Source organism: Aspergillus ambiguus, assembly GCF_047715705.1.
Source record: "Aspergillus ambiguus strain CBS 117.58 unplaced genomic scaffold BDV59scaffold_2, whole genome shotgun sequence".
NCBI classification, from domain to species: domain Eukaryota; kingdom Fungi; phylum Ascomycota; class Eurotiomycetes; order Eurotiales; family Aspergillaceae; genus Aspergillus; species Aspergillus ambiguus.
The window spans coordinates 290,656-318,645 of NW_027395515.1; the positions used below are offsets into that span (position 1 = coordinate 290,656).

The 27,990-nt window shown below is 55.3% G+C and overlaps 9 protein-coding genes across 9 annotated transcripts; 5 read left to right on the forward strand and 4 right to left on the reverse strand.

Moving 5' to 3' along the window:
- On the reverse strand, positions 1 to 480 carry BDV59DRAFT_197788 (uncharacterized protein; the record flags this gene model as incomplete). The annotated part of the gene is made up of 4 exons (XM_073693008.1): positions 1 to 93; positions 161 to 205; positions 260 to 307; positions 358 to 480. The coding sequence occupies 4 exons, from the start codon at positions 478 to 480 to the stop codon at positions 1 to 3; spliced, it is 309 nt and encodes a 102-aa protein (XP_073552260.1).
- A 2,159-nt stretch (positions 481 to 2,639) lies between these two features.
- Positions 2,640 to 2,992, forward strand: BDV59DRAFT_197789 (uncharacterized protein; the record flags this gene model as incomplete). The annotated part of the gene is made up of 2 exons (XM_073693009.1): positions 2,640 to 2,746; positions 2,809 to 2,992. The coding sequence occupies 2 exons, from the start codon at positions 2,640 to 2,642 to the stop codon at positions 2,990 to 2,992; spliced, it is 291 nt and encodes a 96-aa protein (XP_073552261.1).
- A 549-nt stretch (positions 2,993 to 3,541) lies between these two features.
- BDV59DRAFT_167842 (putative acetamidase) lies at positions 3,542 to 5,660 on the forward strand. Its single transcript, XM_073687988.1, has 4 exons — positions 3,542 to 3,609; positions 3,712 to 4,115; positions 4,169 to 4,639; positions 4,701 to 5,660. Exons 1-4 carry the CDS (start codon positions 3,569 to 3,571, stop codon positions 5,522 to 5,524), a joined length of 1,740 nt encoding a protein of 579 aa, XP_073552262.1. The 5' UTR covers positions 3,542 to 3,568; the 3' UTR covers positions 5,525 to 5,660.
- Positions 5,661 to 6,611: 951 nt separating this feature from the next.
- Positions 6,612 to 8,720, forward strand: BDV59DRAFT_45345 (uncharacterized protein). Its single transcript, XM_073696427.1, has 3 exons — positions 6,612 to 7,267; positions 7,316 to 7,823; positions 7,878 to 8,720. Exons 1-3 carry the CDS (start codon positions 6,703 to 6,705, stop codon positions 8,608 to 8,610), a joined length of 1,806 nt encoding a protein of 601 aa, XP_073552263.1. The 5' UTR covers positions 6,612 to 6,702; the 3' UTR covers positions 8,611 to 8,720.
- BDV59DRAFT_45417 (uncharacterized protein) lies at positions 8,539 to 8,970 on the forward strand. Its single transcript, XM_073696428.1, has one exon. The coding sequence runs from the start codon at positions 8,638 to 8,640 to the stop codon at positions 8,920 to 8,922; it is 285 nt and encodes a 94-aa protein (XP_073552264.1). The 5' UTR covers positions 8,539 to 8,637; the 3' UTR covers positions 8,923 to 8,970.
- A 48-nt stretch (positions 8,971 to 9,018) lies between these two features.
- BDV59DRAFT_197792 (putative MFS transporter Fmp42) lies at positions 9,019 to 11,152 on the reverse strand (the record flags this gene model as incomplete). The annotated part of the gene is made up of 3 exons (XM_073693010.1): positions 9,019 to 10,507; positions 10,562 to 10,715; positions 10,765 to 11,152. The coding sequence occupies 3 exons, from the start codon at positions 11,150 to 11,152 to the stop codon at positions 9,019 to 9,021; spliced, it is 2,031 nt and encodes a 676-aa protein (XP_073552265.1).
- Positions 11,153 to 13,334: 2,182 nt separating this feature from the next.
- On the forward strand, positions 13,335 to 15,947 carry BDV59DRAFT_208372 (Zn(II)2Cys6 transcription factor; the record flags this gene model as incomplete). The annotated part of the gene is made up of 8 exons (XM_073695192.1): positions 13,335 to 13,377; positions 13,464 to 13,658; positions 13,731 to 14,026; positions 14,086 to 14,353; positions 14,408 to 14,866; positions 14,915 to 15,021; positions 15,075 to 15,174; positions 15,247 to 15,947. 8 exons carry the CDS (start codon positions 13,335 to 13,337, stop codon positions 15,384 to 15,386), a joined length of 1,608 nt encoding a protein of 535 aa, XP_073552266.1. The 3' UTR covers positions 15,387 to 15,947.
- Positions 15,948 to 17,999: 2,052 nt separating this feature from the next.
- Positions 18,000 to 22,900, reverse strand: BDV59DRAFT_190490 (uncharacterized protein; the record flags this gene model as incomplete). Its single annotated transcript, XM_073691754.1, has 4 exons — positions 18,000 to 19,060; positions 19,113 to 20,715; positions 21,271 to 21,909; positions 21,980 to 22,900. 4 exons carry the CDS (start codon positions 22,898 to 22,900, stop codon positions 18,000 to 18,002), a joined length of 4,224 nt encoding a protein of 1,407 aa, XP_073552267.1.
- A 760-nt stretch (positions 22,901 to 23,660) lies between these two features.
- Positions 23,661 to 27,946, reverse strand: BDV59DRAFT_167897 (uncharacterized protein). Its single transcript, XM_073687989.1, has 3 exons — positions 26,812 to 27,946; positions 25,366 to 26,749; positions 23,661 to 25,279 (listed from the first exon to the last, which is right to left on the reverse strand). The coding sequence occupies exons 1-3, from the start codon at positions 27,402 to 27,404 to the stop codon at positions 23,855 to 23,857; spliced, it is 3,402 nt and encodes a 1,133-aa protein (XP_073552268.1). The 5' UTR covers positions 27,405 to 27,946; the 3' UTR covers positions 23,661 to 23,854.
- Positions 27,947 to 27,990: the final 44 nt, after the last annotated feature.

Consider the following 27,990-nt stretch of genomic DNA (forward strand, 5'->3'; position numbering starts at 1 on the left):
CTAATGGTCCACTTCGGAACCATTCTCGTACATTGAGCCGATCGTCAACGGCTCAACGTTTCCCACCATCGTGCTGTGGGCAGAGACATTGTACTGCAGCATCAGTCAGTTGTCTGCCAAAGCAGTCAAGTCACATAAAGACCAGTTAGGCTATACTCACTGTCCAGCAGCTACGTGGCCACCAGAATGTGCCGCAGTGGCACGCCTGGGAGACATAGGTTAGATGCGTCTGGAGCAAGCTAGGATCAATAACACGTACATATTTTTGGCCGCAGTCCATCCCCACACAGTCGTCGTCGCTGTGGCACTAGGCGATGTCAGGGATGTTATCACTCCCATGCCAGTGCATGCACTTACCCAGATGTTGGCCTTGCACCACTTCCAGCTGGTGGTGCTGGCATTCACCGCTGGCTCTTGTGAGACAGCGGCTGCTAGCACACCAGTGCTGCAGAGGATCGTTGTCAAGATAGTAAGCTTCATATTGGTATGCAAGCTTGGAGTCTGATGGGAGAGCAGGAGAGTGTGGGTGAGAGTGGGAGTAGCTCGGTGCTTTGGGGCAGGCGAGAGGGTATATATCCCTGGAAAAAAATTTTTCAAACTCTGTTAGGAAGTCACTATGATGGTGTATGGTCAATGACGGCTATCATGATGAGCCCATATACTGGATGTATCCAAAGGCCGGTAGGGAAAGAGCCAGAGGACTGGACATGCCTCGTATGTCGCTACATAGGAACCGTGATCCATCCCGGACAAAAACCTTGGATGAATGAGAGGAATTTTCATTCTCCTGCGTATGGTTGATGTGTACTGTTAATGTTCGAATGATCCGGGGTGACTATAACTTGCTCCGTCGTATTTAAGCAGGATGCAACTATAATTGGATGCTCCCCAATCTCTTCAATGAGCTGTTTTGGCCCAGAATAATATCACGATTCTGCGTAGTGAATGTGGTGCGTCTATTCTCGTCACTCAGAAAATTCTGTCAAGCGTCACGGACGCCTATATGTAGACCTCTGGATTATACCATGATATGCGGGCCTATATGGTGGAGTCGCTACGCGATTCTTGCAATGTATCGAGATTGCCATCGATCAGGATGTACGTAGGTAGCCGCGAGGCCGATGCCGACGCGTAAGGTGTCAGTTCTTTGCATCATCTACTCAATCTGCAGCGTTATTCAGAGGGTCTATCGGTGAGCTCCTTTAGGTAAATTCCCAGATATAATACGCAGTAATGGTCAAGATGTGAGCCAGCGTACCATCCAAGGATAGAGAATCCTAGATCCATCTCTTAGTTACGTTACTGACCTAACTATGTGAAAAGAAATGGAACTTAGAAAAGGAATCAGTGGATCTATGGTTGGATTCACTGTCGACTCTAGGACTGGATGATCTAACAAAGTCATGAGACTTTGCGAAATGTGAAGACACATGTGCTGGCAATTCTTTAACTCCTTGTTTCTTTAAGATGGGAAACCAGATGTTATACTATCAGAATTCAGACGTTCTCAACCAATCCAGCACCGCCGGTACATGGGAAGCATCAGCCCTTCCATACATTTCTGCCGACCAGCTGACCTGAGCACTGTATCACATGAGCATTTGCAACTGGCTCCCATTTAGAAAACGAGGGGATTTTTCTAAAAATCCTTACAGGAGAAAGAGTGTCTTGCTTATCGGTGTTAGAGCAGTATTCATCGAATATGGAAGCACTGACAAATTTATCTCCTACAAACCATAGGAATACCTCCGGAACGACAGTGGTTCGTGCCAGGGAGCATCCAAATAAAATAAAATTTAGGGCCCAAGGTGTTCTGGAGCACATCAAAGTTTGTAAAATCTTTTGCAGTGGGTTGTGTCATGATGCCGTTCCGCCTCGTTCTGGCGCTGAGTGAATCCAGTCTACCATAGTTACGTACCTCTGATGCAAAATGGCCCGAGCAGCATCAATTTCCCCAACATCAGAAAACAAGATGCAAAGTCACAACAAACATAAAATTCACTATTTATAGGTCATAACAAAGTGAAAGCCTACTTCGCTCTGCAAAATCCCTCACCGCGGCCGAGCAAGGGGGAACGCTCTCACCGGCTTCTGGAGGCTTGATTAATCTGCATACCACCCAGTTACAATTCTTATCCACTGCAGTCATAGCTGATCCAGTTTAAGCTAGGTTACACGTAGCAACGCTGAAGGCAGACCCCGGGATTGGGAACCGGTCGTCGATCCAGGAATGGACGGAGATCCTGGCATGCATTCCCACTGCTGGCTGGAATGCACACAGCTCTCAACGGCATGAATGGGGTTGTCTGTTACACAACGGGCCAGCAGTTCTTTTATCTGGCCCGATTTCCCGAGGGGGTATCAGAGAAACTTTCAGCTCGTTGTCGTCGTCAATGCGCCTGTCAGTGTCAGTATTCGGTCTCGCTTTGTGTTTTGTGCTGTGATAGTCGTTTATGCCGTCCGGTTCAGGATAAATCATTCTTTTCTCTCGTTTATATTATCCCTTATATCTTGATACCTTATAACTGCGGCGACGAACACATCCCGCTGTAACGTTTAATTCTGCACCCTCCAGTCACCCGACCCCGTACACAACCGAAAAGCCCCTGTCTTTATGTATCACCGCCGATAAGGAAGTCATGGCCCTTGTTCGAGACCCCGCTTTTTGGCGTCGCTTTTCCCGTGCCATCCACCTAGACGAAGAGGCGAAGGCGCAACTCAGTTCCTCCGAGACGTTATTGTTTTCGTGCGTACATCCCATCTGCGGAGACGCATTTCCGGGGAGATAGCCTACTGATGCAATGTTAGGGATGAGTGGATTAAAGCAGAACGACGCAAGAAGAAGCGGCATGTCGTGTGCTGCGTGATGCTCGCGATCGGCATCCTTGTGACGGTTGTCGCGGTGGTTATTGTGCTCTGGTGGTTTGGGACGCATAATTGGGGCCGGGAAACCAAGCCCTCAGAAGAAGCATTGAAGCCAACGAAAGAGTGATCGAGGGTTTGCTGTCTCTCATAATATCAATGTACATAGTATCAAGGTCGGGAGAAAACAGATAGATGGCTCCGGTTCAGCCAAACTAGCAGGAAGAACGGTTCTGCACATAATGATACGAGGCTCATCAGATGGGAGTATCATCAGGGGTTGTGTACATGTCTACCATGTCTGTCGATACAGGGATAGATGAAGGACTGTAGGGAGAATCAATCGTGGTCCTCATCCGCGCATGGACCTGCCGTATTGGGTATTGTTATCGCTAGAGTCACGTGCATTATATACAGCTCTGCGATCGGGAGTGAGCTTTATGACTATGGATGACCTGTTTTAGGTACAGGGTAGAAATCCGTTCTTATAGCTCAATAGTTCTCGCTCACTCTACCATCCCTATAACTACCGATCTCCGTACTCTTCGAGACGGCCGCGTCGGATCTCCGCGCGCTTATCAGCGGGTCTTATCGCTTCTCCGCACGTGGTCTCCGTCCTTCCCCGCAATAAAAGGCGGTCCAACTCCCTGCGCCCTCAACCTCCTCCCTTCCTCCTGTCCGTCTCCTGCTTGTGGTCCTCGCCAGAATGCTTCCTCCGTTTGATTATTTCACCTACAAGAGTGTGCGGTATGTCCCGGCCCCTGTCATTTATCTCTAGCCCCTCGACTTCACCCCTTCCTCACTCTTGTTTACTTCGGAGTACTGTCCGAAGCTAAGAGTCCATCTTAGGAACTCCAAGAGAAGGGAACGGGCTCACCGTTTCGCTTCCCTTCCCGCCGCATACCACACCTCGTTTACAGCTTTTGACAAGTCTGTCATTAACAAATCCATCGAAGATTTGGTGAGCGGGGTGCACGACTCCTCCCTGTCGGCTACCGATGTTCTCCGCACATACGGCAAGGTCGCTGTGAAGGCCCAAGAGAAGACCAACTGCGTCACGGAATTGCTCCTTCCAGAAGCGGAGTCCTGGGTGCAGTCCGATGTCAACCTGAAGGGTCCTCTGGCTGGTGTGCCGGTCTCCCTGAAGGATTCCGTCCAGGTGAAGGGATTCGACGTTTCGGTCGGTTATGCACGCATGTCCAAGAAACCCGCTGCCACTGATGGTCCGATGGTCAAACTTCTCAAGGATGCCGGTAGGACAATCGTCAGTCCATCACGTACACCAGCCGTCTGACCCTTCGTTTAGGTGCTGTCCCCTACGCAAAGACCGCCTTGCCGGTCACCCTGCTCTCGTTTGAGTCGGCAAACGGTCTCTGGGGCCGTTGTCTCAACCCCCATGTTCCCGAGTACTCCCCCGGTGGCTCAACCGGTGGTGAGGGTGCTCTCCTGGCCCTGGGTGGCCGCATTGGTATTGGCTCTGATGTTGCGGGCTCCGTCCGCGTCCCCGCCGCCTGGAGCGGTATCTACTCGCTTCGTTGCAGTACGGGCCGATGGCCCAAGGCTGGTGTCAGCACCAGTATGGCGGGGCAGGAGGGTGTTGCCAGTGTTTTCTCTCCCATGGCTCGTACCCTCAACGACCTCACCTACTTCACCAAGGCCATCATCAGCATGCAGCCTTGGAAGTACGACTGCACCGTCCATCCCATCAGCTGGCGTGAAGACCAAGAGGCCGAGGTGCAGAGCAAGAAGCTACGTATTGGGCTGATGTCTACCGACGGTATGCCGCCCATCCGACCACATTCGTGGCCTGCAGACGGCCTGCAGCTAACCTCAATTAGGTGTCGTCCCTCCCACCCCAGCAATTGCTCGCTCTCTGTCCACCACAGTGCGCGCCCTCAAGGCTGCCGGCCACGAGGTTGTAGAAATCAGCCCTCCCGCTAACGCCGACCCCTTCAAAGGGCTGCACCTCGGTTCCCAGCTCCTCAATTCGGACGGCTGTGTTACCTTCAACTCGCACCGTTACAGCTTCGAGCCCTCCGACCCCGGAGCGGAGCAGCTGACGCGCATCTGCAACCTCCCCAGTCCCCTCCGCTATCTCTACTATTTGTACGTGCGGTACATCCGCCGCGACTCAAAATGGGCGGCTCTGATCCGCACCTTTTCGCACAAGTCCTCGGCCGAGTTGTGGAAGCTGGTGGCCCAGCGTGAGGCCTTCCGTGCCACGTGGCACGCCTGGTGGGACAGCGAGTCGCAGCAGTATGACTTCATCCTGAGTCCCGTGAACGCGACGCCTGCACTGCCGCACAAGGCCATGCGCGATGCGGTCTCCTCGTGCGGCTACACGTTCCTGTGGAACGTGCTGGACTACACGGCCGGTGTACTACCGGTGTCGCACGTGGATCCCAAGAAGGATGCACTGGCGATGCCGTACAAGAAGATGCTCAAGCATCTGGGAGCGAACCATGCGATTGCAAAGGGCGCGTGGATGCATTACGACGCCGTGAAGATGGCCGGACTTCCGACCGCGGTGCAGGTGGTTGGTCGCCGGTGGCAGGAGGAGAAGGTGCTGGGGTACATGGCTGTAGTGGAACGGGCGCTGGAGGTGTATTGGGATTCGCCCAGTGGTGAGGGCGGTAAATACCCCCTGATTGAACTGGATTAGAATGCGGATGTTGGTTCCCAGAGAACGTAGTCGAATGCGAGGAAAATCATGCCTCAGATTGCCGATCGAGGGTAGATCTCGTAGATGACACTGAGAGAAACACGTCGGCTGTACGCAGTGCGCAGTATTCGTACGGGGTTAATACTGATGTGCCCAATCGGCAATGGTGGAAAGGGCTGGATGGCCAAATGCGCCGCTGATCACCCAATTTCTGGACCGTTTTCTCCTCTCGACAGGGATGATTGGCTGGTGACGGCCATTTCGGTACGAAGGCTGCAATCGGTTCCTAAGAGAGTATGGGGAGCTCAAGTCCGTGCGGCGCCCCATAGGCCTAGCCTCGAATAGTCCATTTCCTCCGAGTTCAGGGGAATGAATGGGACAAAATGCCATCCGTTGGAGAGGCTGAAATCCAGGAGGTATGGGCTGATCGAGCCTGCAGAAATGGCATCAATCTATCAATCTATGTCAGAAGACAAGAATCGGGGTTTGCCATCGGTGGTGGGCCCATCAGAGTCTGCCGGGAGGATGGATAGATCACGGCGTGCAGGGGGAGCGAATGATAGTCAGCGGAACTAGGGGTTTGACCCGCGGGATTGGGTTCACCCTTTTGGATCTGTCATATTCTGGCAAAAATGAAGCGAAAAGGGTCTCTGACGGGGGGAGGGAGCCATGGATGGAGACGACTAGTGAAGTCTGTTGATGGCTGTCATTTTGGGTCGATCTGCACGGGACCCGAAGTCACGGGACTCGCTCTCTATCTCTCTCACTCTCTCCATCCACTCCTCCTCTTCCTTCTCCTCCGCCTCCACCTCTTCTCCTCTTCCCTCTGCCTCATTCCTCTTCCTCTCTCTTCCCCCTCTTCTACTCTCTCCTATCCCCCATCTACCTCCCTCCAACAATCCCACCTTTCCGATTCGGTGGGTCCTCGTCTCCCCTCTGTGGCGCGCACACATTTGGTTGAGCCCACCCACGGGTCTGCCACCGGCGTCATCTGAGCTGCCCAGTCTCGATCAACCAATTCTTCCTCAGCCTTGCGATTGCCTGAGTCTTGCATAAGCTCAACTCCTCCCCTGCAGGATGCTGCTCCTGCAGGTCACTCTTCCCTCCGTCACTGCTCTCCCGTATCGAAATACTTGCCGTCGCGCTTGATGGGTCAAGTCCTCCTCGCATAGGTGCAAATGCCTCCAGGAAACGGCCGCCGCGGGCGCCAGAAGGATGAAATCTACTTCATCAACGCCCGACCTTCCACTGATGACGAGCGGATCAACATCCAGCGCATGGTGCGAGCTCATGTCGGCCGATGGATATCCGATCAGACCAAAGATCGCTCTGCCAGCGTCTCCGACCCCCTTCCCGACGATCAATCGCAACCGGTTGGTGAAAAGATCCTTGACGACTCGCAACCTCCGGAACTTGACACGGATGAAAACCTATTCGCCTCGTCCTCGCCATCTCACACCTCTTCGCCGCCTTCCCCCGAATCCTCCAACGGGCTCATCCCCACCCGGCCTTTATCGCGGCAGACCCAGTCGGTGATTGTCCCCTTGCAACATGAACCGCCCGTGAAGAGGCTCGACGGTGGCTCTAGCTGGCCCGGTGAAGATTCCGACAGCAGTTCCGACAGCGCGGTTCCGGTCACGTCCGGAGACTACATTGAATCCATCGGCGGCAGTGTGCTTGACCCCTTCCATACCTATCCCGCTCGGTTCTCGCCCGAGGTCGTCCATGCCTGCGAAAGTTATTGTACGTTGAAACGAATCCTCGTCCTTTCCCCGTGCTGACCGCCTCCAGGTCTGCAAGTCTTATGGCCACACCTAACCCCGAGCTCTGCGAGCGGATCTGATGACCTCGCGACGTCTAATTGGTTCCCCCTCTCGTTGAGCGATCCGACCCTTTTCACGGCGTTCTTGTTCGGTTCTTTGTCCCACCAACGGGTGCAATGGGTCAATCGCTGGATTCCCGAAGGCGCTTTTCGTCCCCGTGACCAGCAACTTCTTCAGCTGGTCGAGTTTGAGACGATCAAAATGATCAATCGGGAAGTACGAGATCCCAATCGCGCCATCTCCGATACCGTCATTCTTAGCGTCATGTGCATGGCCCACAATATTGCCGATGATAACGACCAACGACGACATCGGACCACTCCGTTTACCGCACCGATGCGGCGATTGCAATGGCTCGACGTCTACGGCAGTCTTCCTCCCAATCTGGTCCACATCCAAGGTCTGATCCAAATCATCGGCTTGCGTGGAGGGCTGGACAATATCACCCTTCCAGGCTTGGCACCTGTCCTATGTTTGTAAGTCGTGTTCATCCCCAAATCGGGTTCAGCGCTGACGTCTACTCCGTGCAGGTCGGATATCATCACCGCGTCCACCTATCTCACTCCCCCGATGTTTACATTCTACCCCCTGTGCGAGAGCCGAAAGAAACTATCAATGCACGAGCTCCTCGGATACACCCCGATGGAAGCGGAACATCGCTACGGCCATTTAAGACAAATAGGCCTCACCTCGGAGCTGATCAACGTCTACCACGCCATGAACGTTTACACGAGTATCGTCAACGGTCACCTGCAGAAGAGTTCGCTGAAGCTGGACGAGGCTCTGCTTGCCGACCAACGGAACCTGGTCCACTACACCGTTCTATCCATCCCGGCGGCCAGTCAAATCGACGGCTTTACTGGTTATCATGGCCAGGGAATTATCTACGAGACGTGCCGTCTTGCCGGTCTCATCTTCAGCGTCGGGGTAATTCTGCCCCTCCCGGCTCAAAGTACGCCGCTCGCGCAACTCGCCACCCTGATCAAGGGGGTATTCCAGATCTTCCATATTAACCCCGTCTGGTCCCATCCCCAGGCACGCATTACGCTTCTCTGGGTACTTATGCTAGGCGGAATTGCGGCCGAGAATAGCCCGGAGCGAGCGTGGTATGTCAACACACTGCGTCAGGTTGCCCGGGAAAACAATGTCACTACTTGGCCGCAGTTGCGTGCCATTCTGGGCACGATTCTTTGGTGGGATATTGCCTGTGACCAGCCTGGCCAAAATTTATGGTCCGAAGTGGGACGATCATTTGTCCGATGACGACGATCTACGCACTTCCTCGATAGTATGCCGCCGCTCTGTCTTAATGTCTTCCCTCTGGCTCCGTTCTGTTCCCGCTTGGACTTTGCTGTCGCATGGGATAAAAGTTGGTCTGTTGCAGGCAGGCGAACAGGCCGGCCGCGTATGAATCACGACTGTCATGATGGGTTTCCTTTTGTGTCTTTCTATTTTCTTCTGGTCTGGGGTCCCTTTGTAAGCGATGGGGTACGTGGCTTCCGGAGCTTCGCGTTGGGGTGTTGTTGTCTTCATATCATTATCATACGCATGGGTCGGTCCACTACCGTCATCTAAACTACATTTGTTCATATCATACACAATGCATATACCAGCCATATCAACGAAGCCTTTCATTACATCCATTCCATCATAGGCCATGCTTAATATACATCACTGATCCCGCTCCGGCGCCACACTCCCATACGGTCCGGAAACAGTCTGTGAACCTCCCCCCGGAACAAGAGGTTCTCGCTCCCAGTCCCGCGCCACAACACCCTCAACTTGGCCCTCGTCACCCAATGCCCCGGCAGCATCTCCGGCACGGGCCCACGTCTGCCCCCTCGACCAAACAAACCCAACGAGAACCACGCCAACCACGAACGTAACGACGGTCAAGAGCACATTCACCGGGACTGGATCCCTCGCAAACGCCCGGAACGTGAGCGCATCGAGCGCCGTCTGTGCGAAATTACCCACGCCCGCCAAGCAGATAATCAGCCCATACACCTTCCCGAACGTGCGGAACCCGAACACCTTGGCCGCGTAGTCCGACACTGCGGTGTAATAGAACGGCCGGTACAGCACGAACAGCACGACGTTCGCGTACCCGGCGGCCAGGCTGTGGCGGATGCAGCCGAGTGCGCCGATGAGGGTCGCCACGGCGACGAGGACGAAAAGCACAACGGGCATAGACGTCGTGTCGAGGATGGTCCCGATGAGGGGCACGGCGAGGAGCCCGCCGACGGGGAGGAGGATGTCGAAGACGGCGTTGAGAGTTGCGGCGCGCTCCGGGGACGAGAGGAGGATGGTGTATTGTTGGCGGAGAGTGGCGACGAAATAGTTGATGCGGAGCATCTGGAGGATTGTAAAGAGCGTGATGAGGAGGAACCAGGGTGTGCGGATCTGCGTGAGGGCCGATTGGCCGTGTAGGACGCCCCAGATGCCGTCGCGGGGGATGGACGGGGCTGTTGTCGTCGTCGATGGATGTGGGCGTGGTTGTGTTTTGGGAGGTCGGCGGATCGTGGTGGCGAGGATGGAGTCGGAGTCGGAGTCGACGTCGACGTCACTGAGGAGATCGTGGATCTGCGAGATGACGTGGTGGCGGTGGGCGCGGCGGTGGTCGCGTTCGTCGGTGTCGGCGATGGAGTCGTCGATGCGGTCGTGCGCGTCGGCGGTGATGTGGGCTTGGGCTTGCTGGACGAGCTCGCCGGCGGTTTTGTAGGAGGTGGCAGGCATGAGGGAGAGCTGCGCGGTGAGGATGAAGAGCGGCACCAGGAGGTAGATGGCGAAGAAGGTCGGGGTCGTGAAGCCGCCGTGGGTGGCTTCGTTGATGAGCCGGAAGAGGAGGAAGATGGCGCTCGAGGCGTCGAAGGCGCCGGTCAGAAGGGAGAGGATGAGCCCGGAGCGCGCTGGGAACGTGTTGGAGAGGTGGAAGGACGAGATGAAGACGAACGGCCCGCCGAGTGAGAGGAAGAGGTATCCGGGGATGTACGCATCGAACGGCAGCCGGCTAGCGAGGCCGAAGAGCAGGGTGCCCACGATCAGGCTGAGACTTCCGATAACACCGCACACGCGCGGACCGTGGGTGTCCAGGATGGCCCCAACGGGGAGAGCTGCGACGTTCGTTGCGACAGCGGCGATGGTGAACATGAGGTTGAGGCTGGCGGAGTTGTTTAGTCGGTCGAGTCTTGGGTCACGGGTCGACGATGCTTACTGCAGTTGCTGGCTGTAGCACACGTCCTCGTGGCTGTTGGGTGGGCACAGTTGGCGATAGATGCCCTCAGCGATGAGGACGGGCTTTAGGGCTGCAAAGCCGAATACGATCCCGGCGGACAGAAAGCAGTAGATGACCGCGATACATACTTGAGCTGTGGAGAGATGAGTATGGTGACATCCGGGGAGGAATGGAGGAAATACTGATCCGCTTGGTAGGGGTTACCTCAAACGCTCCCGTGGTGTCCAAGGCGGTCCATTCACGCAGCTTGTCAGCAAAATGTCGACCTGGAGCTTCCTGCTCGTCATTTCTATGCTGGGGATGTCTACTAGCCGAGGACGAAATAGAAATCCTGTCATATTCGGCGCCCTCTGCAGAGGCCTGGCCCCAGCCGGGGCCCGCGTATGGATTGAAGTTGAGACGGTGGCTGACAGAGGGTGGGCCGAAAGCTGATTGATACGAAGAAGATAAAGAGTCCTCGGGTAGATCTTGATATGCCTCGTCGGAGTTATCTGACTCGACGTCATGACGGCGGAAGGCTGCCGGACTGCGGATCCAGGACTCCAGATAGGAAACCCGGTTTAAGGACATGCTTAGACGTATGCTATGTCGCGTCAGATGATGTAGGGCCAGAAGGACTCTACTCGAGATACGAAATGCTCTATACCTGCTTGTTTACCAGTTTGTCTGCGAATCGTTGATATCCGTTGCATCAGGCCGATTGAGGCCTGGGCGAAGGGATCTAGCTAACATCAAGCGATGGTACTCCAACTTATGGAGGTTACGCGACTGGGGATTGAGGGACAAACACAGTCGAAGGGGAGATGTGGGAGAGAGTATACGGGAAGAGTGGAAGTTGAAGTCGTGAGAGATGGACCGATGCGGCTAGTCCAATACGAGATGAGCACGTGACCCGGCCGGATCAATTCCGCTGAGTCAGCGTGGATTCTACACTTACTCTTTTCGGCCAAGTGTATAGCGGACGGAGTCCACGTCGTTCTGTTTCCGCCGCCCTCATCCAATCCAACTCCCACTGAATAATAACGATGCTCGCCCCGGTGGACCCTGTCTATGCAAGCAAGCCGTTCATTCTTTGGCTCCGGCGGGACTTTTGACAATGCCGGACCCATCACAGCTCACTCAAATATTGTTTAGACCTGCCCGAATTGGGCAAGGCTGCTCCCGCAATCGATCATCGGCTAGGGTTTTGACATCCCTGCCGAACCTGACCCCCGCGAATGGGTTACAGAGTGACCTCGTTTGTAATGCTCCATGCATGATCTAGAATTCGCCTAATTATTCAGCTCTCCCTGTGTATGATGCCTCAGCGTATTCTCCAGCAACCTCGACTTGGTCGTCCCGGAAGGACCTAGATGCTCGAATACGGTCACGATACTAGCGGGAACATCTCCTGTTCAGTTCCGTGATGGTTCTTGGGTCGGTTGGCGTAACGTGGACCGTATATCCCGAGAGCACGTCGACTGAAGACTCCAGGTAGGGACTGTCCGGTCCCTGGCTGTGCTGGACATGAGACCTCCTTGCGGATCTCCTTGATTTAGTTCTCACGTTGTGAGATTCGCCACACGGCTCCTGCCATGCACATGTTCTGGGTCCTGGGAGGGCCGCCAGTGGCAAAACATAAACGCGGCCAGATAAACATTAAGTTTAGCACTCAATTTTCGACGGGGCCCTCTTCCAGCCAAGGTGACAGTTCCCATCCTGATTGGAAGTCCATCAAGCGATCAGCGTTATTGGATCACTAACCCAAATGCGAGACGGGAGCGGTGGCCCAAACTTCCAGATCTCCACTGAAACTGGCGTGCGTACAGCTATGACTAGTATGCATAGGGAGTTTAACTAATGCCGAGATTGTTTATACTGGATATGCCAGGATACAGCCCGTCGGGTCCAACAAGGTCCCAAAAAGACGGCGTGTCCACTAACATGTAACGACAGCCCACAGTTGAAAGGGTTCGAACTGCCCTCCCGGGGATTTCTACTAACGCCTCGGAATATCCTTAACGGAAATGCAGAGCCTTGCATCCCATCTTAACTCTGATGGCCCTTTCTACATGTGGAAGGGATCAGACACCTGGGTCAATCGGCGGTGTTAGGTCCTAAAGAGGCTGCACCAGAGACGTCCCTCAGCTCCGCATGCTCGAGTTACCGGGTAACATACCTAAGCCGTTTGAAGAAGGTGGTTAACCTCGCAGAAGTGGGTGAACTGTCCCACGCCCTTGCTGTGTGTCGGGTCTGAAACGGCCTTTCCTCCCGCTCCAAAAAAGCAATCCCATTGAAGGCTGTTTAATCTGAATGGTAGCAAGCGCTCGAAGCGTCTTTGCCGCTAGATAGGAAATGATATATCACTCTTACACCTTCTCCATCTGGATTAACTGATCCATATTGTTGGTTCGGTCGGTCCTAACGTCCACACTCCACGAACCATCTGTCCGTTGGGCATTGCCTCATCGAGCGTTAATCTGCTCGTCGCAATCGCTTAGCCGCTTGCTAGTTAACTCTTCCTCACCCTTGTTTCGGGGTTATTTCTCCTGGCTTCCGGTATCTTCTTCCATTGTTTATGTAACCTTGTTCCTAATTTTCAATTTTGCTGCTCCGTTATACTCTCATACACTGCCCAGTACGTTGATGCTCTTGTTCATTGATGGTCGTTGTACCCGTCAGCCGCGGACCGACTAGAAGATAGCGTGATGAGGGGATGGTGAGGCTAGCATCCGCATTACCCTTGTTCCCCCCAGTGTGTCTAACCCTGCTGATGCTTCCTTATAGCCTTACGTGTCGTCAGCGCCATCTAAAGTGTAACCTATCTCTTTGCCCCCGGCAGCTGTGGGGGCTGTTGTCATCATATTTCTCATGTCACGACCCTAATCAGATCAATCTCCAGGTGATAAGACCGGAACAGTGTGTCTGAGGTGTCAACGATCGGGAAGACAGTGCATTCCGGCTCCTACCAAGCCGGAAGAAGTCACATTTCGCCACGGTCAGAATCCATCATTACGGCCGCGAGGCCCTCCTCGCTATGGCGAAAGTGATCTGGCCTTTCCGGATGACCAGGTCTGGGTGAACACCCCCATAGAAGGTTTGTTCTTCAACAAAGAAACGTCTAGTCTATCAGCCTGAGACTTTTATCCCACTGCTGACGGTTTGCCAGTAGCCTTCGAGGACGAGACAGATCGCACAGCGGCCGATTATAATGTCCTCTCCGTAGGCGAACCCCCGTCGTATATACGTGAGATGTCGGAAAGCCAATCCTCGACCTCTATGGCAGCGTTTCCCCCTCCCCCAATTACAGGACCGGCCGACCCAGCCTCCCAGTCTCAGCCAGACCTATACACCAGCGCTTCATATGACCTCTTGCCGCCAGGAGACTTGAGCGATCGTCAGAAATTGAGCAGTTTCAACGAAGCTTTCCTTCTGCGACACTTCCGTAGCATTCTCGGTGCATGGGTAAATTCTTCTGCGTGAGGACAGAACAAGTCGGAGGGGAATAGCTAATCAATCGGCAGCTCGATGCCTGTGATCACGAACGGCATTTCTCGGTAGACGTGGTAGAGCGAGCCCCTTCGTGTCCCCTTCTCCTATATGCCTGTCTAGCCATCGCCGCTCGCCACCTCTCTCACTCGATGAACTCGGTGCCTCCCAACGCCGCCGATGAATACCATGAACGATGCATCGCGATCCTTTTACCGGGTCTGGAGAACAAGGGCTTCCAGCTCGACCTCGAGACGCTTCTGGCTGCTACGGTGATCCTTCGCCTCTTCGAGCAAATCTCCTGTATGTGTTGTATAGGCCGGGATAGCTGGGGATAGTTGCTGACGTCGATGCTAGCTCATAATCCGTCCAACGACCAACAACGGCACCTTCTCGCAGGGTCTGTGTACATAGGCTCCCACATCGACTGTGCCACATCGGGCGGTCTAGCTGAGGCTGCGTTTTGGGTGTTTGTCATGCAGGATATCCAGTTTGCGCTGGCGTATCGAAACCCGCTCCGGCTAACTATTAGCCCGTTCACGGATAATCTTCGGCAGAAATGGGCGGAAAGTATGTATGAAACGGACCGCGACTGGACGCACCGGGCGATTTGGCTGTTGGCGGAGACAATAAACTATTGTTATGGCAGAGACAGTCCGCTCCCGATAGATCCTTTCGATGCAGAGGACCTGAAGATGAAGATCTGTGCATGGGAAGCAGAACGACCGGACAGTTTCCGAGCTCTGCATTTCTCGCCGCCCAATCCAGCCATCGGCAGACCGTTCCCGGTAGTATGGTTCACAAGCGCTTCACATGGTATGTCGATCTGAGTGTCGGGTCGGCAATAGCTAATTAGGGGAGTAGCAATGGCTGTCCAGCACATCTGCATGGCGAAGGTTCTGATCCAGGAATCTGAAATACAGACGTTGGGCCTACCAGGTGAAAGCACGGCTAACGCCGAAATTAAAAAGGTCGGTAGCATTAAACTTTCTACGGGTCAGTGCTTACGATTCTATCACTGTAGGACAACATGATCCAGAACTTGAGTATTCTCTTTGGCATTGCTCTGTCGACTGACGACGAACCATCCCTGCGGACCATGGCTTGCCACGCCCTCTGGGCCTGTACGTCTCCTGCATCTGATCCACAATCACATTCCCGGAAACCCTTTAAGCTAACAGCCGGTCTCGCTGCAGGTGGTACATGGATCCGCGACCCCCTGTCGCAATCCTGTCTATTAGATCTCCTTCGACGCACCGAGGCCGAACACAGCTGGCCATGGGGGTTCTTGGTGCAAAAGCTAATGCGGCACTGGCGGGCCCCTGGGCGGTCGTAGGCATGCAGCGATGATCACCGGCCCGGGCTGAGCTGGATGAGTTTATCCAGTCTCCCAATTTGCCTTACGCCAGACTTCCTGCCCGCCGGGAGTGAGCACAAATCCCAGGATCCGAGCGGCAGATCGACTCCACCTGGCGTCTTCAATTTATTTCGCCAACGTTGCAGCTTCGCCGGCTGCCCGTGTGAGACCACGGTCGGCTGTCGGCTATCGTTTGGAAAATGGCAGGTCCGGAACAGTCTAGTATCACGCTTGCACTAGCCTCGTCCATAATACCGCGGATATCTTCTCCTATCCGGTCGCGTTGTGCATGGTACCGGTCATCGTGGGTACACTGTGGGGCGTCATGCAGCGGCACCATTGAACGGCTGCCGATATCAGCTTAAGACAGATGTTTAGATATGATGTTATGAGAAATGGATATTTGGCGTTTGCTACGGAGTCTGTCAGGTTAGTATGTAAGAATATGTGTGGGGTTGTGTCGGTTAGCGCCAGTATCGCATGAGGTAGTACATAAGCACTGTTGATATATTTTATGCTCGCAGGATAACAAGAATAGACATAATGCACGTATTTTGCAACGCATAAAATATCACGTTACCAAGCAACTCCCTGAGAGAGACCATTGGAGGATAATTACAGTTCAAGCTATCATAGCTCGCAGATAATTTGTGACAGTATTCTCATTCCGGGCTTCACGAGCAAAGACTCAGTCATTGCACAAGATACTTGTCAGGAATCTCGCCAGACACCTTTACTTAAAAGAGAAACCCCGACAAGCTTCATAGAAGCATTGCAGCAAGTCATTCTGCTTATTCCGTACTATTGCCCGATTGGTCGCCCCTTGCACCACACTTCCATGCAGCTAAACGATAGGTCATATCCCGAAACACAGGCACACTTCAGCTCAGTGAATTCCTCAGGAAGGGAAGCGTTCGTGGTCGTCACAATGCGCTTGGGCGCCCCGTTGCGCCTGGTTGCGCGGCACTTGGGGCTCGGTAGGCTGTCCGCGTTATAGTCTCACAGATTAATCAAACATATGATGACCATTTCGAGTCATGATCCTGTTGTATCTGCTTGTAGTATGTAGATCTGATTACTCATATAAAGGGAGCATCGAATCATTAAGATCTTGGTGGAGACATCATCTTGAGAGGTACTTTGGCTGGCTTAACTACTGCTATCCCTTCCATTTCTTCTGGTGCCCGTTGTCCGATCAGAGGGTAGTGAGCGGCTAAAAGAATCACTCGTACCGGCTGTCCTGTTCGTACCTCTTGTTCCGCTGGATGCCTGTTCTCTGGGAGATTTACAGGGAGGCTGAGTTGGCAACAGTCCGTAGGCATGAAAAGCGGGAATGTTTAGCATGTACGCTTCCTCCTCATCGGAGGCGAGCTTGGAATCCTGCAAAATACGAGCCAGTCTTGACAACGAGCTATGACACCAACGGGGTGTTTTCATAGCGTCCCCTCGGAGAGCAGTGCGGTGTCTAGGGTTCCCTTTTAGTCTCGTCATTGTGGCCACCAGCTGTAGCATAAATTCGCTGAATATCTTGTGCTGTTCGAGTAATCATGGGAAGGACGATCGATCGACCCGCCGATCAATATCTACGCTGTACGCTGTATGTTTGTTTGCAGTCCCATTGACAGTCTCTAGCAGTCAGAGGCGTAGATGTATACACCCACAAGTACAATGTAAGTCAAGTAATAAATCGATCCAAAATCCAACCAGGTTAGGTAGCGGTGTTGCAAACAAGACATATGCATGAAATATAGGGAATTGTTGTTTTCTGCATGGTATTAAATGAACTCAGACCTTCCATCAGACAAGATCATACCTCACCCGAAACACCTCCCATCTGTGTCAACATCTACCCCAGGATACGTTCATTATCTTCATGCACGGACGACCCGTCGCGCCTGATTCCGGGCCACACCGTGCCTGTTATCTCCATAGAGAGGCTCCCGACGCGTCTCGTGCAGATACGCCACGAGGAAGTCGACAATTGCGCCGTGCAGCCTGGCCGGGGGCTTCAAGGGGCTTTGGCACAGCGGGGCACGCTCAGAGAGACTGGCTAGCTTGGGAGCCAGCATGAGAGGAAGACGTCGAAGGGAAAGGGGAGAACGGCATCGACGGTGGTGCTTCCGACGAAGTGAACTCGCAGTCCACTAATGTGCCATGGCGAAGGCAGCGGCGTGGAAGCCGTATTCAGCGCGCGGGATGGTCCCGTGGTTGAGGATGTCTTTGATCGGGGCGAAGTTGAGCGGCGTGCCTTATATGCAGGCGCCTAGCTGCGCCAGCTTCTGGTATTCCGGCTTCAGCGATTTGATGTCAGGCATGACCGCGAAAAAGACAAGGCTCCGTTCCATGGTTGTGATAGCGCCTCCATCGGTAGGTTCACTAGGGGCGGCCCGAAAGTTAATGTTCCAGGGAAGCTGGTCATCCCGCAGTCCACCCCTATGCACGGTTAGCACATTCCACAACCAGCAATCAGATAAACCGCACATATTCCAACATAGCCAAATAAGAGCAATATGTCCGACATTCAGAACACACCCGGCTCTACAGAAATAAGGGATATCTTCAACACGAACTCCAACGCCAGGTGCACCACAATCACGAATAATACCCCATGCTCCCATCCGCCGCCAGCGGCAAATTCAAAACCCCATCTCCAATCATCGTCTCCAGTGCCACAAGATTATCCGGGTTAAATCCTACCTGCATCCCCAGCTCTGGCACAAAGAACCCCAGATTCATCCCGGGCATGCCCAGATTGCCCGTCAGATCCGGGTACCCAGTAGTCGGGACGTCCTGATACGCTGCCGCAGCTGGCGTCGTGCCCGTCGAGCCAAACGCCGGATAGAACGGCCGGGTCGTGCTGGATGGCTGGTATGGAGGCCAGGTGTCGGTGGTGCCGGGGCTCGGGCCCGACGCGAGCGGTTGGCCTGGGGAGACGAGGTCCGTAGATGACGACGTTGGTTGCCCGGGCACAGTGGAAGGATAGGTCGATCCGGGCCGCGAGGACGGCAGATAGCCTGTCGCTGTTCCGGGGCGATTGTTGGGGTCGCCCATGGCGACTTCGCTAAGGAGATGGAGGGGTGTGGCATCGGATTTTTGTCGTTGGATTAGTCTTCTGAGTTCTTCCGCGTTCGATTCGCGAGGAGCAAACTCCGGACCGCAGGGGATGCTGCGGTTCTCAAACGCCTCCTTCAGCTCGGCAGACCGGTGTTTACGGGCGTCGAACCATTTCTGAAGTAGACCCAGCACCACGGAGAACTTGGCCGGCGTCCTGCCTCCAGCGAGCTCCCCGGCGCTGCGGTAATGCTCGACCACGCGGTCCAGGTAATACTCGACCCGCAAACTCGCCGGGTCGATAACCTGCGCAAAAATGCTATCCGGGGGCGAGACGATCGAGTACATCTTGATCAGTGCGACGATTGCAAACGACGTGCGCGCCACAAACACCACGGGGAAGCAGATGAGATCATGGATATCCACCCCACAAACGATGTCCAGGGCCCTGTGGCAGGACACAAGAAAACTGCTCAGCGCATTCACTTGTGCGGTGCTCGCAGGGTCACTGGCGGACTTGGAGTCCTGGGTAGACGATTCCATGTGCATAGCCGGTTCGTGCATGTAGAGGTCTGCGATTTTTTCGGCTTGTCGCAACATAGCTAAGACATAGTCAGTAATTTTAAATGGCTAGTGAGCGTCCAAGTTACTTACGGGCATGCTCCTGTTCTTCCAGACGGGTTTCCTTCCGCCACTGCTCCAGCTGTCTCTCGAACACTCGCAACGCGTACTGCATTGGAGGCTCAAAGTACGATACGTCGGAAGCATCATCGGCAAAGAACTGGGAATTGACTTCTTCCATGAGGTGCGACAGCTTGGCCCACTGGATCAGATGTTTATCAGACGGCAACGCCTCAGGCGACTTCTCCAGAATCTCAATACACTCATCCATATACGGGTGCCAGCGGACAAGAATGGACCTCCTCAGCGCGACAGTGACCTGCACGGCCAGGAAATAACACCCCAGCCACGAGCGGCGGACCTCGGGCGAGTCCGGGTCCGGCGTGAGCGGCTTTCGATGCACAACATCGCGCATGAAATTGAACGGCTTATTCCTCCAGGACGCCTTGCGATACATGCCAATCTCGATGCCGATGCTGACGGCCAAATGCGTCATCTGGTAGAACTTGAGCTCCTCGAAGTGGTCCGGAACCATATACCAATTGCAGGTCACGAGGATGGCCTGGATCAGCTCGAGGGTTTTCTCGCCCCTCACAATTACCCGCTCGGCGACCACCTTGTAGAAGTCCTCCGTGAGCGGCGCCTGCAGGTCGGGCTGGATCGCGCCCACCGCCACGCAAACGATCGCATGGAACAGCAGCGGCCGTGTCCTCCGCACCTGCTCCGCCGCCGTGTCCGCCGGAAACACCACCATCGGGATGGTAGGCGCCATCTTCGTCACGTACCTCTCGAATGCTCGCGTCGCCGTCCCCTCGCTCACCATGCCGCGCTCAACAATATCCACCGCCTCATTCGCCGCAGACTCCGACCGCGACGCCGACCGCGCCCCCCACCCAGCACGCCACTGTCGACTCGCCGACTCCCCGCCGTGGGTCTGATCCGAAGCCGGGGTAGCCGCCCTCTCATACGGTCCCAGGAACGCGCCATCCCGAGACTCCTTGACCTCACCGCCGGGCCCTCGCTTGCTCCCCGCCCCTGTACTCCCGGACGGTAGCGTGGGGCCCAACCACCGTGGCCCGGGGGGTTGGTCCGCCCGCGGCGGTGCTGGCGGGGGCGGCAGAGGCAGCTGGTCTCGCGACAAGGGCTCTTGGAGCTGCGGGGAGGCTGAAGAAGTCGCCTGCAGACTGGCCGTCAGGGCGTCAATCTTGCGCTCGAGTTCGGCGACGCGACTATCGGTCTTTTTCTGGCGTTTACGGGTGGGCGCGGTGACGACGCAGGCACGGTGGGCCTTTGCGCAGCGCTTACACGGCTCGGAGGGGTTGTTCAGGTCCGGTTCGCAGCGGACCTTGAGCTGACGACAGGCCTCGCAGGCGCGGGGACGTTTCAGGTCGGCGTAGGGGTCATTGGGATCGGGGGGTTCTGGGTTGGGGAAATGCGACGAGGACGCCGGGGGATCGGGATAGCGAGGGCCGACGGGGGGTGGAGGCGGCGGCGGGTGGGAGGACGACGACGACGACGACGATGGCGTAGCGGCTGTCATGCCGGTTGGTGCAGCGTAGGGATTATGTGCGTCTGCGCTCTTGTTGGTGCGGTGGGTGTCTCGCTCGAGGCGCAGACGCGGATCGAAGTCCATGGGCTGCGGGGGCCGGCGGGAGTAGGACGGTCAGCGTCGGTCAGATTATCATGCACGCGACGTCATCTGGGGTTGCGATTGCAGATTGAGAACTGGACGGATGGCCGATATGGGGCCCCAGACTATGGCCTTGCCTCGGAGGGATTGGTATGCAAGATGCAAGACTGATTGATGACGGCTTAGGAGTGCCTGAACCCGACGCCAGAGTCGGAAGACGGGGAATCGGGAATTCCGATGACCGACGGGTGGGGCAACGCCGCTGATCTCCGATAGAAGAGAGGTTAAGAGGCGAAGAAAGATACCAGGAAAGATACCAAGGAAGAGACGTGAGAGGAAGAGAGAGAGAAAAAGAGGGAGAAGTCGAAGTTGAAGACGACGTGATCCGCGATCCGTGATTCGTCCGTCGCTTCCTGCCTGAGGCCATATCTTTGTACAGTATAACTTCATTCGCCAACTATCTTACGGTGTGTATGTACCCCAAAGTAAACGCCACATCCATCCATCCAAAGGGTATAGAAGAGCAAACACAGGAAAACGCACCAAGGATCATCAAGACACCTTGTGAACAGGACACTCCTTCTTCCGCTCGAACCACTCCACAATACAGCGCTTGTGGAACTTACACAGACACTCCAGACGCACCAGCGGCTGACCGACCTCGTAGTCCTCCATGCAAATCGTGCATTCCTGCGCGCCCCCGTCCTGCCCGAGACAGTCCTTTTCCGTGGCGGCGAACGCAATCATGCGAACGGGCACGGACGCCTGCGCCACGGGACTCCCGCGCTGCCGGGACGGAGAGCGTCCCTGACGCCCGTGACTCTCGATGCAGTCCCGTATGTGCGCCTCGCGCATATCCTCGCTGCCGTTCTCGCCCAGCGGCGGCAGACGCCCGTCGCAGATCGGACACAGGTCGCGTTCCTCGACGCGACGCCGCCGGGTCCCCAGACCGACGTCAAACGGAGCGCGGAACGACTGCTCCATACCCATGTTGGGGAAGGCGGGCGTGCTCCCCGCCATCTGGGGCAGAGGTCGTGCGGATGAGTGTGCAGCGGGGGCGAAATGCGGTGCAGGTATGGCACCGTAATCGATCGGACGCTCCTGATACCGCGAGCCATAGGATCCGCCGAATGCGCCAAAGTTGGGAAAATCGTTTGACCCGACTGTCCGGCGGGTCGGGCGCTGGAAGAAGGCATCGGTCTGTGCGACCACGTTAGCGATGCGGGGGGGAAACTGAGAGGGTTGGGTTTGGTCTGATTCCGAAACTTACAGCTGCGTAGGGCGACGGTCGGCTGCCCGATGACATTGAATGATACGACCGGTGACGCGTTTGGCCCGGCGGGATTGCGTAGCTCCCCCGCAATACGCCCAGGCCGGAGGTGCCATACCCACGAGGCGGTTCCGGGTTCGGGTCAGGGACGCACGGGTTGCAAAGGCGCACTTCCTCGCCGCCCCCGAGGGCTGGATTGAGCGCCGTGGGGGACTGAGCGGCATCATCGTCCGCTTCCAAATTGATGACCCGGCTTGCGCGTGGACCCACGACAGCGGCGGGGTGCGCTTGGTTCGGGTCGGGGGGCTGGACGATGAACTGTCTGGGGATGGTGATGCGGTGCGGGGAGCAAGACGCACATACTACGCGACCGCATTTCCGACAGTGGTGCTTCCGGTACCAGAAGCTGAACGGCGTAGCACAGATGGGGCAATTGGTCACCTCCGAATCTGGCTGCCATCGTGGTCGAGTATACTCCATATAGTCATTCCCCGGTCGAGTCCAGGACCGCCGGCGGTTATCGGGCCTCTGCATGACGACGGGGTTGGGCGGGGAAGACGACAGGTCGATGGGGTCTGCATAGGACGAACCCGGGGTTGCATCGGACGAGGAAATAGAAATAGGCCGGCTATCCATCTCCGATCGACTGCTCGATCCGACTTGCATCACCGGACCCGATACCACACGTCTAGACCAGATATTCCCCTCGGTATTTACCAACCGCCTCTTCCGATCGGAGCCGGAGAGGGTTGACCGTCGACGCTCGGATCGTTTATCGAAAGCAGGGCCAGCCTCGCTTGGAGTTGCGTTATCAGAATTGCCATGGGATCGAAATCCAGCCGGGAGGGGATCAGCGAAAGTGCATGCGGAGGAAGCACCCGTTGGTGTGGAAGAGGGCGAGGAGGTGGGACTCGACGACATGAAACAGGAAACGGGTCGATGAAATTGTGCGAACGTAGTCTTTTCTACTCTATCAGCAGAGGAAGTCAATCTCCGTCGTGTGCAAGGCACAGCGGCATTGACTGGTGGCGCTGCGATAAGGGACGGAGTCACGGTCGCCCGTGGGTATCGAGTTATGGCGGCGAGCTGAAAGGGACAAGAGTCGACTGCGCAGGTAGACGGGGAAACCAATCGTGGAGGGCGTGGGAAGAATAAATTAATATCGAAGATGATGGATCGACTTGATCTCGTGACAACCAAGGCAGACCAGCAACCTCAGGCAACCAGGCACTAGCACCCCAGGCACAATCAGCACCTATAAGAATCGATCCGGGTCACTGTCAGGGAGATAACGGCGAACAGAGAAATCAACGAGCACCGAAACCACTAAAAGGAACCGGGGCGTTTGTTCCACGCACAACACGGACTCGCCGCGGGGTTGGAAAAGGCGGTCTCTCGTGACAGGTCCGATCCAAGTCACTCGCGAGCTGCGGGGGAATCCAGCCCGATGGCGAGAGAGGAATGACGTGGGCAGACTTCGGTGTCAGGAGGCTTTCCAGCGCCTCGAATACCGGGTGATTCCACTGGTTTGTGAGGGAAGAGAAGCGAGGAGTGGGAGAAGGAGAGAGAGAGGAAGAGATGGGAGGGAAATGGACGGGAGTTGATATCGGGTGGCCGAGGCATTCGCCACATTCGGCCACTCGCTCTACGGTGGCTGATGCGCAACATCAGAAGGTGAATCGGTAGATAGTTAAAATTCCTATTTTAGAACAGTTCGTACAATGAAGAAATCCTCCAAAAATATACAACTATACAAGGCATCCGCCCGCCCAGTAGATCATCCCTTAACGCCAACGCAGTTCTTTTCCAGAGAGAAAGGAAATTCGTAACCTGGATATCAAGTACAACAGAGCAGTCACCCCATCAGAATACGGCTTAACCGTGTCGTTCGGCGCCATGAGGCTCATCCACCAGCTCGGCTGCACTCCCCGTGAAGGTCGGCTCATCCGGACTAGCCCGGAAGATGTTATCTTGCGTCCGATGCTGGGCGACATATCCCATACTCGACGGTCGTGCAGGGCCGTCCTGTCCATGTTGATGACTGGACGAGGTCGACACCGTTGTCGAGGCGATCGACAGCCCTCGGTCTCGCGAGGGTGAGCTGTTTGCACTGAACGGAAGTCTTGCTGTGCCGGATGAAGACGGATGAAGTTGATGGTGGTTATAAAGGGGATGACCATCCCTGGACGCCGTTTCTTCGGCCATGGAGTCATCGCGGCTGGCAGCAGTCACTGAGCCATGTCCTTGTGAGTCCTGTCGCGTAACGGACGGTGTTTGCGGTGCTACCGAGGGGGCATGGGAGCTATGGCGGGATCCTACCCGGCTTGGAAGCTCTATAGTTCCTCCGGTTTCCACCTTCGGCAAGGTCACCACGTCCCGAGCTTCGCCTTCGCCCTCCGAATCTTGACGGGCTGCATCGTCTTTGGGAACCTGGCGACTGGAACCTTGACCCGCTTGGTCATCAGGCTCATCATGATATGGCTCATGGAAGTCCTCCGCTTCACCAAAAAGACCAGGCGGAGGAGCCCGCGCGCTACGGACTACCTCAAACCCTTTGCCTTTCTCCTTCGTCTTGCCTCGGAGCAAGTTCCGGAAGAAACCTGTGGCAGACGAAACGGGTCCAGTAGGGTCGGCAGGGCCCGTCTTCAGCTTCCGTGTGCCACTTTGCGACAAGGGGGGCCCTCGGACACGATAGTAGAAGTCAACTTCCCGAACCGCGTAATCCTTTCTCGTCTGTCGAGGATCGTCGTAGTCAAGCTCGTCCTTGGGCGCTGGCAAATAAGCCGGCATAGGCGTGTCCCGTCCAGAGCCAGGTGGGCGTTCCATCATATCATCCTCCGCATCAGTCATATGCCTACTAGTCGAGCCGCGTCTGCGTTTCTCGCCAGACAGACCAGAAGACATCCTCCGTTTCCGAGGGCGTGGAGGGCGGTAGTAAGGATCATGTGGTTGCATGTGATACACCGGACCACTCTTAGGGGAACTACTTCCGGTTTGATATCCCGCTGCATTAAAGGTAGTAGCTGTCGGCGTGAACAACCCACTGCTATTAGCTCGACTGTGCGTGCCTCCATGCGCGCTTCCAGACTCGTAGATGGCACTGGTTCTACCGTCGCTTGCTGCTGCCCGATTTAGAAGAAGAGCAGAGCTACCGGACAAGCTCCTTGGTCTGGATCCGTCAAACTGGGACGAGAGCCGATCGTCATGATGTGCAAGGATGGCAGCCTCAGAACCCATGCTTTGTCGGGTCCCCACAGCCTGTCTCGGCACTCGGCGTGAGAGCTGCCGCATGCCAAATACCTAAAAGGTAGTGTTAGCCGACCATCATATCCTGCGGGAGGAAGGAGGGAGGAGAGAAGAAGGAGGAAGTGTGGACATATACGTACCTTCGCCAGACCACCACGGGTAACACCGCCCTCACTACCACCAGCCCCGGCAAGGCGTGCGACCACTTCGACAATGGTTTGCAAGGCGTTCAAGAAGAACCCAAACACCAGAACCAAAGCGTGTAGCAAGAGAATGACATACCCGATCCAACCCCGAGCCGCTTGTGAAACCTCCAACGAGGGGACAAAAACAACGCTAAGCAGGACGGTGAGGAAACGGACGATAGAGAAGCACCCATGATAAAGGTTCATGGACGTCGGAGATGGAAATGGACGGAAGGCAATTAGAGTGAGCATGAAGACAACTTCGCAGATTGCAAGAACAACAATTTGCGCTATTCCGGACGGCTGAAGAGCCCCGATGGCGACACCCCGAGCAAGCGAGATGAAAATCGGAACCACGGCAAAAGCAGCGGCATCATCGCAATAGGTATTATACAGCGGCCCGTACAGCAGCACCGTTGAGAGGTCATCAAAAAGATAGGATTTGGGCCGGGTGGTCACAATTATCCGTACGGTCCACGCGGAGAAGCCGACCAAGATTAAGATGACAACAACTGCCAGAGCGGTGCAATATGCGGGGGAATCGCCGGCAATGACCAGTTGGAAAAAGGATAATGAGATCAGCGGTAGGAATAGGAAGTTGAAGACGATGCGAACCACGTTACCGACGGTAAACGGCATATTCTTCGCACGTAGATCTTCCTCGGGGATGTTTGCAAATTCGCGATGGAGCCATCTAAAAGCGAAGGCAACCTGGATAATGAGAGTGATAATCACCACGATCGACAGCAGCCAAACCATCATACCGGGCCAGATATCGCGGTATGAATTCATGCCAACGTAGTGCTCCAGCAGATCCAAGCCGTACGTGCCGTTGACTGCGTAGACGCCGTCCGACACAGGATTCCGCTCATGGCCCGGGCTCAGGAAACTCTGGTTGAACATCAGAGAGGACCAGGCCACTTGACTGACAGCAGGCTGATAGTAACCAGGGTAGTTCAACGACAGCGCACCGGTCAGCACTGCAAACTGGATATACTGGAGACAATCCCCAAAACCCGGTGTCACAAGTCGAAGAACATCCTCGTCACGACCATAATTGCTGGTCCACCGAAACGGATCTGTCGTTCCCCATGGACTAAATATGGCCGAGGTTACCGTGGCGATCCCGACCAAGATCAGGATGACAAGAGGGACGTAGGCGAGAGCGTTCTTTACGGACGATCCAAAGTCGGGTGTGATATCAACGGAGATACATCCGAGCATAGTCGCGGCGGCATCGCCGGATTTGATCTCCAGCCTTGACGACAAGGTAGCGAAATGGTATAACGACTGCATGTCATGTTGGATCGAAAAGGCGCGAAGCTCGCTTAGATCACTCCTGCAGTCCAAGACTGTGTTAGCCACTTCCGTACCGGATTGGTGAAAAGGAATAGAGCTCACGCGTTCGCATAAAAGACTGGCCCCAGGGGACAATCGCCCTGGACGAGCGAGTTGCAGAACTGCAACGCATCGCTGTAGGGGGAGAAGTTGACAACGTCGACGGACGCAAGCAAGGTGGAATATTTGTTATTGGCCGTGTTCACATCCACAATCTTTCCCACGGTGTCGTTAGGGTTGCTCCATTGCGCATCATCAGGGAGTGGATAGGTCGACCGCTGATCCGCTGTTCCAGAAACGTTGCCGTACACGGTGATATTCAGCGGATGAAGGGGATCTTCCAGGTCGAAGAAAACTGAGACGTCGAGAGGGATGAACTGGAGCTGACGTGGGCTTGACTCGATGATAGACGCATCCAGGCAATTTTCAAACGTCAATAGGGTGGCTGCAGCTGGGGACACCACGGTCAGCAACAGAACCACCACCAACCAGGCGATCCCAGTATTCCTCGAGCATATCCGACGCCGTCTCGGTCGTCGCAAAGTATCTGTCCATTTTCGTCGCCGTCGGTTTGGGAGGACCGGAAATGCGTGGGGTTGGGAGACGGGCGCAGGACCCAGGACGTCATGCCATGTCTCGTCGCGGTCTACACACATCACGGGTGGTCGGTAAATTCAGGAGGACCTCCTCGGGGAGGTGAGCCCCCTTGCAAATGAATCAATCCACGCTGCACGAACAAGAATGGGGGGGAGAAAACGGTGGGGGGAATGTATGGGCGGCTGCCTGGCGAAAGGCGAAAGAGTGCGATGCTATGAACGGCGAACGGCGGCGCGTAGAAAAGTCGAGGGGGGAAGTGGGCGGTAGGGACTGACTACCCTGGTAAAGAGGCGGCAAGAAGACGAATGCAGAAGGGAAGGAATCAATCCTCTGTAGTGGATATGTAGGGGACGCGCAGCATAGTACTTTTCAGCGGGGAGGGGATTGGCAGTCCAGGCCGGCCGGTAAACACGGGAGGAGTCTGAGAGGCCGAGGATTAGAGCCGCGAGTGCATGATGAGCAATCGGCGAGGAGAGTAGAGGGTAAGAATAGATGGAGGCGATGCGAGAGGGTAGAGAAGGGAGAGAGAAAGAGAGAGAGAGGTGGAAGTGGAAGTGGAAGTGAAGGTGACGGACTGGTGAGGGAGCCTGAGGTCTCCACTTACGGCTGCGCCATGTTTGCTCCCTTTGCTTCGGCGGCTTCTAA

What these genes read in the sequence shown, in the direction of transcription:
- BDV59DRAFT_167842 (XM_073687988.1), top strand. Translation starts at nt 3,569, where the DNA reads ATGCTTCCTCCGTTTGATTATTTCACCTACAAGAGTGTGCG. An exon ending in TTCACCTACAAGAGTGTGCG is followed by an intron (nt 3,610 to 3,711) that starts GTATGTCCCGGC and finishes AGTCCATCTTAG; the next exon opens with GAACTCCAAGAGAAGGGAAC. An exon ending in TGGGCTGATGTCTACCGACG is followed by an intron (nt 4,640 to 4,700) that starts GTATGCCGCCCA and finishes AACCTCAATTAG; the next exon opens with GTGTCGTCCCTCCCACCCCA.
- BDV59DRAFT_45345 (XM_073696427.1), top strand. Translation starts at nt 6,703, where the DNA reads ATGCCTCCAGGAAACGGCCGCCGCGGGCGCCAGAAGGATGAAATCTAC. An exon ending in CCATGCCTGCGAAAGTTATT is followed by an intron (nt 7,268 to 7,315) that starts GTACGTTGAAAC and finishes GACCGCCTCCAG; the next exon opens with GTCTGCAAGTCTTATGGCCA. An exon ending in TTGGCACCTGTCCTATGTTT is followed by an intron (nt 7,824 to 7,877) that starts GTAAGTCGTGTT and finishes TACTCCGTGCAG; the next exon opens with GTCGGATATCATCACCGCGT.
- BDV59DRAFT_45417 (XM_073696428.1), top strand. Translation starts at nt 8,638, where the DNA reads ATGCCGCCGCTCTGTCTTAATGTCTTCCCTCTGGCTCCGTTCTGTTCC.
- BDV59DRAFT_167897 (XM_073687989.1), bottom strand. Translation starts at nt 27,404, where the DNA reads ATGTGTGTAGACCGCGACGAGACATGGCATGACGTCCTGGGTCCTGCG. An exon ending in CCAGTCTTTTATGCGAACGC is followed by an intron (nt 26,750 to 26,811) that starts GTGAGCTCTATT and finishes CTTGGACTGCAG; the next exon opens with GAGTGATCTAAGCGAGCTTC. An exon ending in CCCGTGGTGGTCTGGCGAAG is followed by an intron (nt 25,280 to 25,365) that starts GTACGTATATGT and finishes ACTACCTTTTAG; the next exon opens with GTATTTGGCATGCGGCAGCT.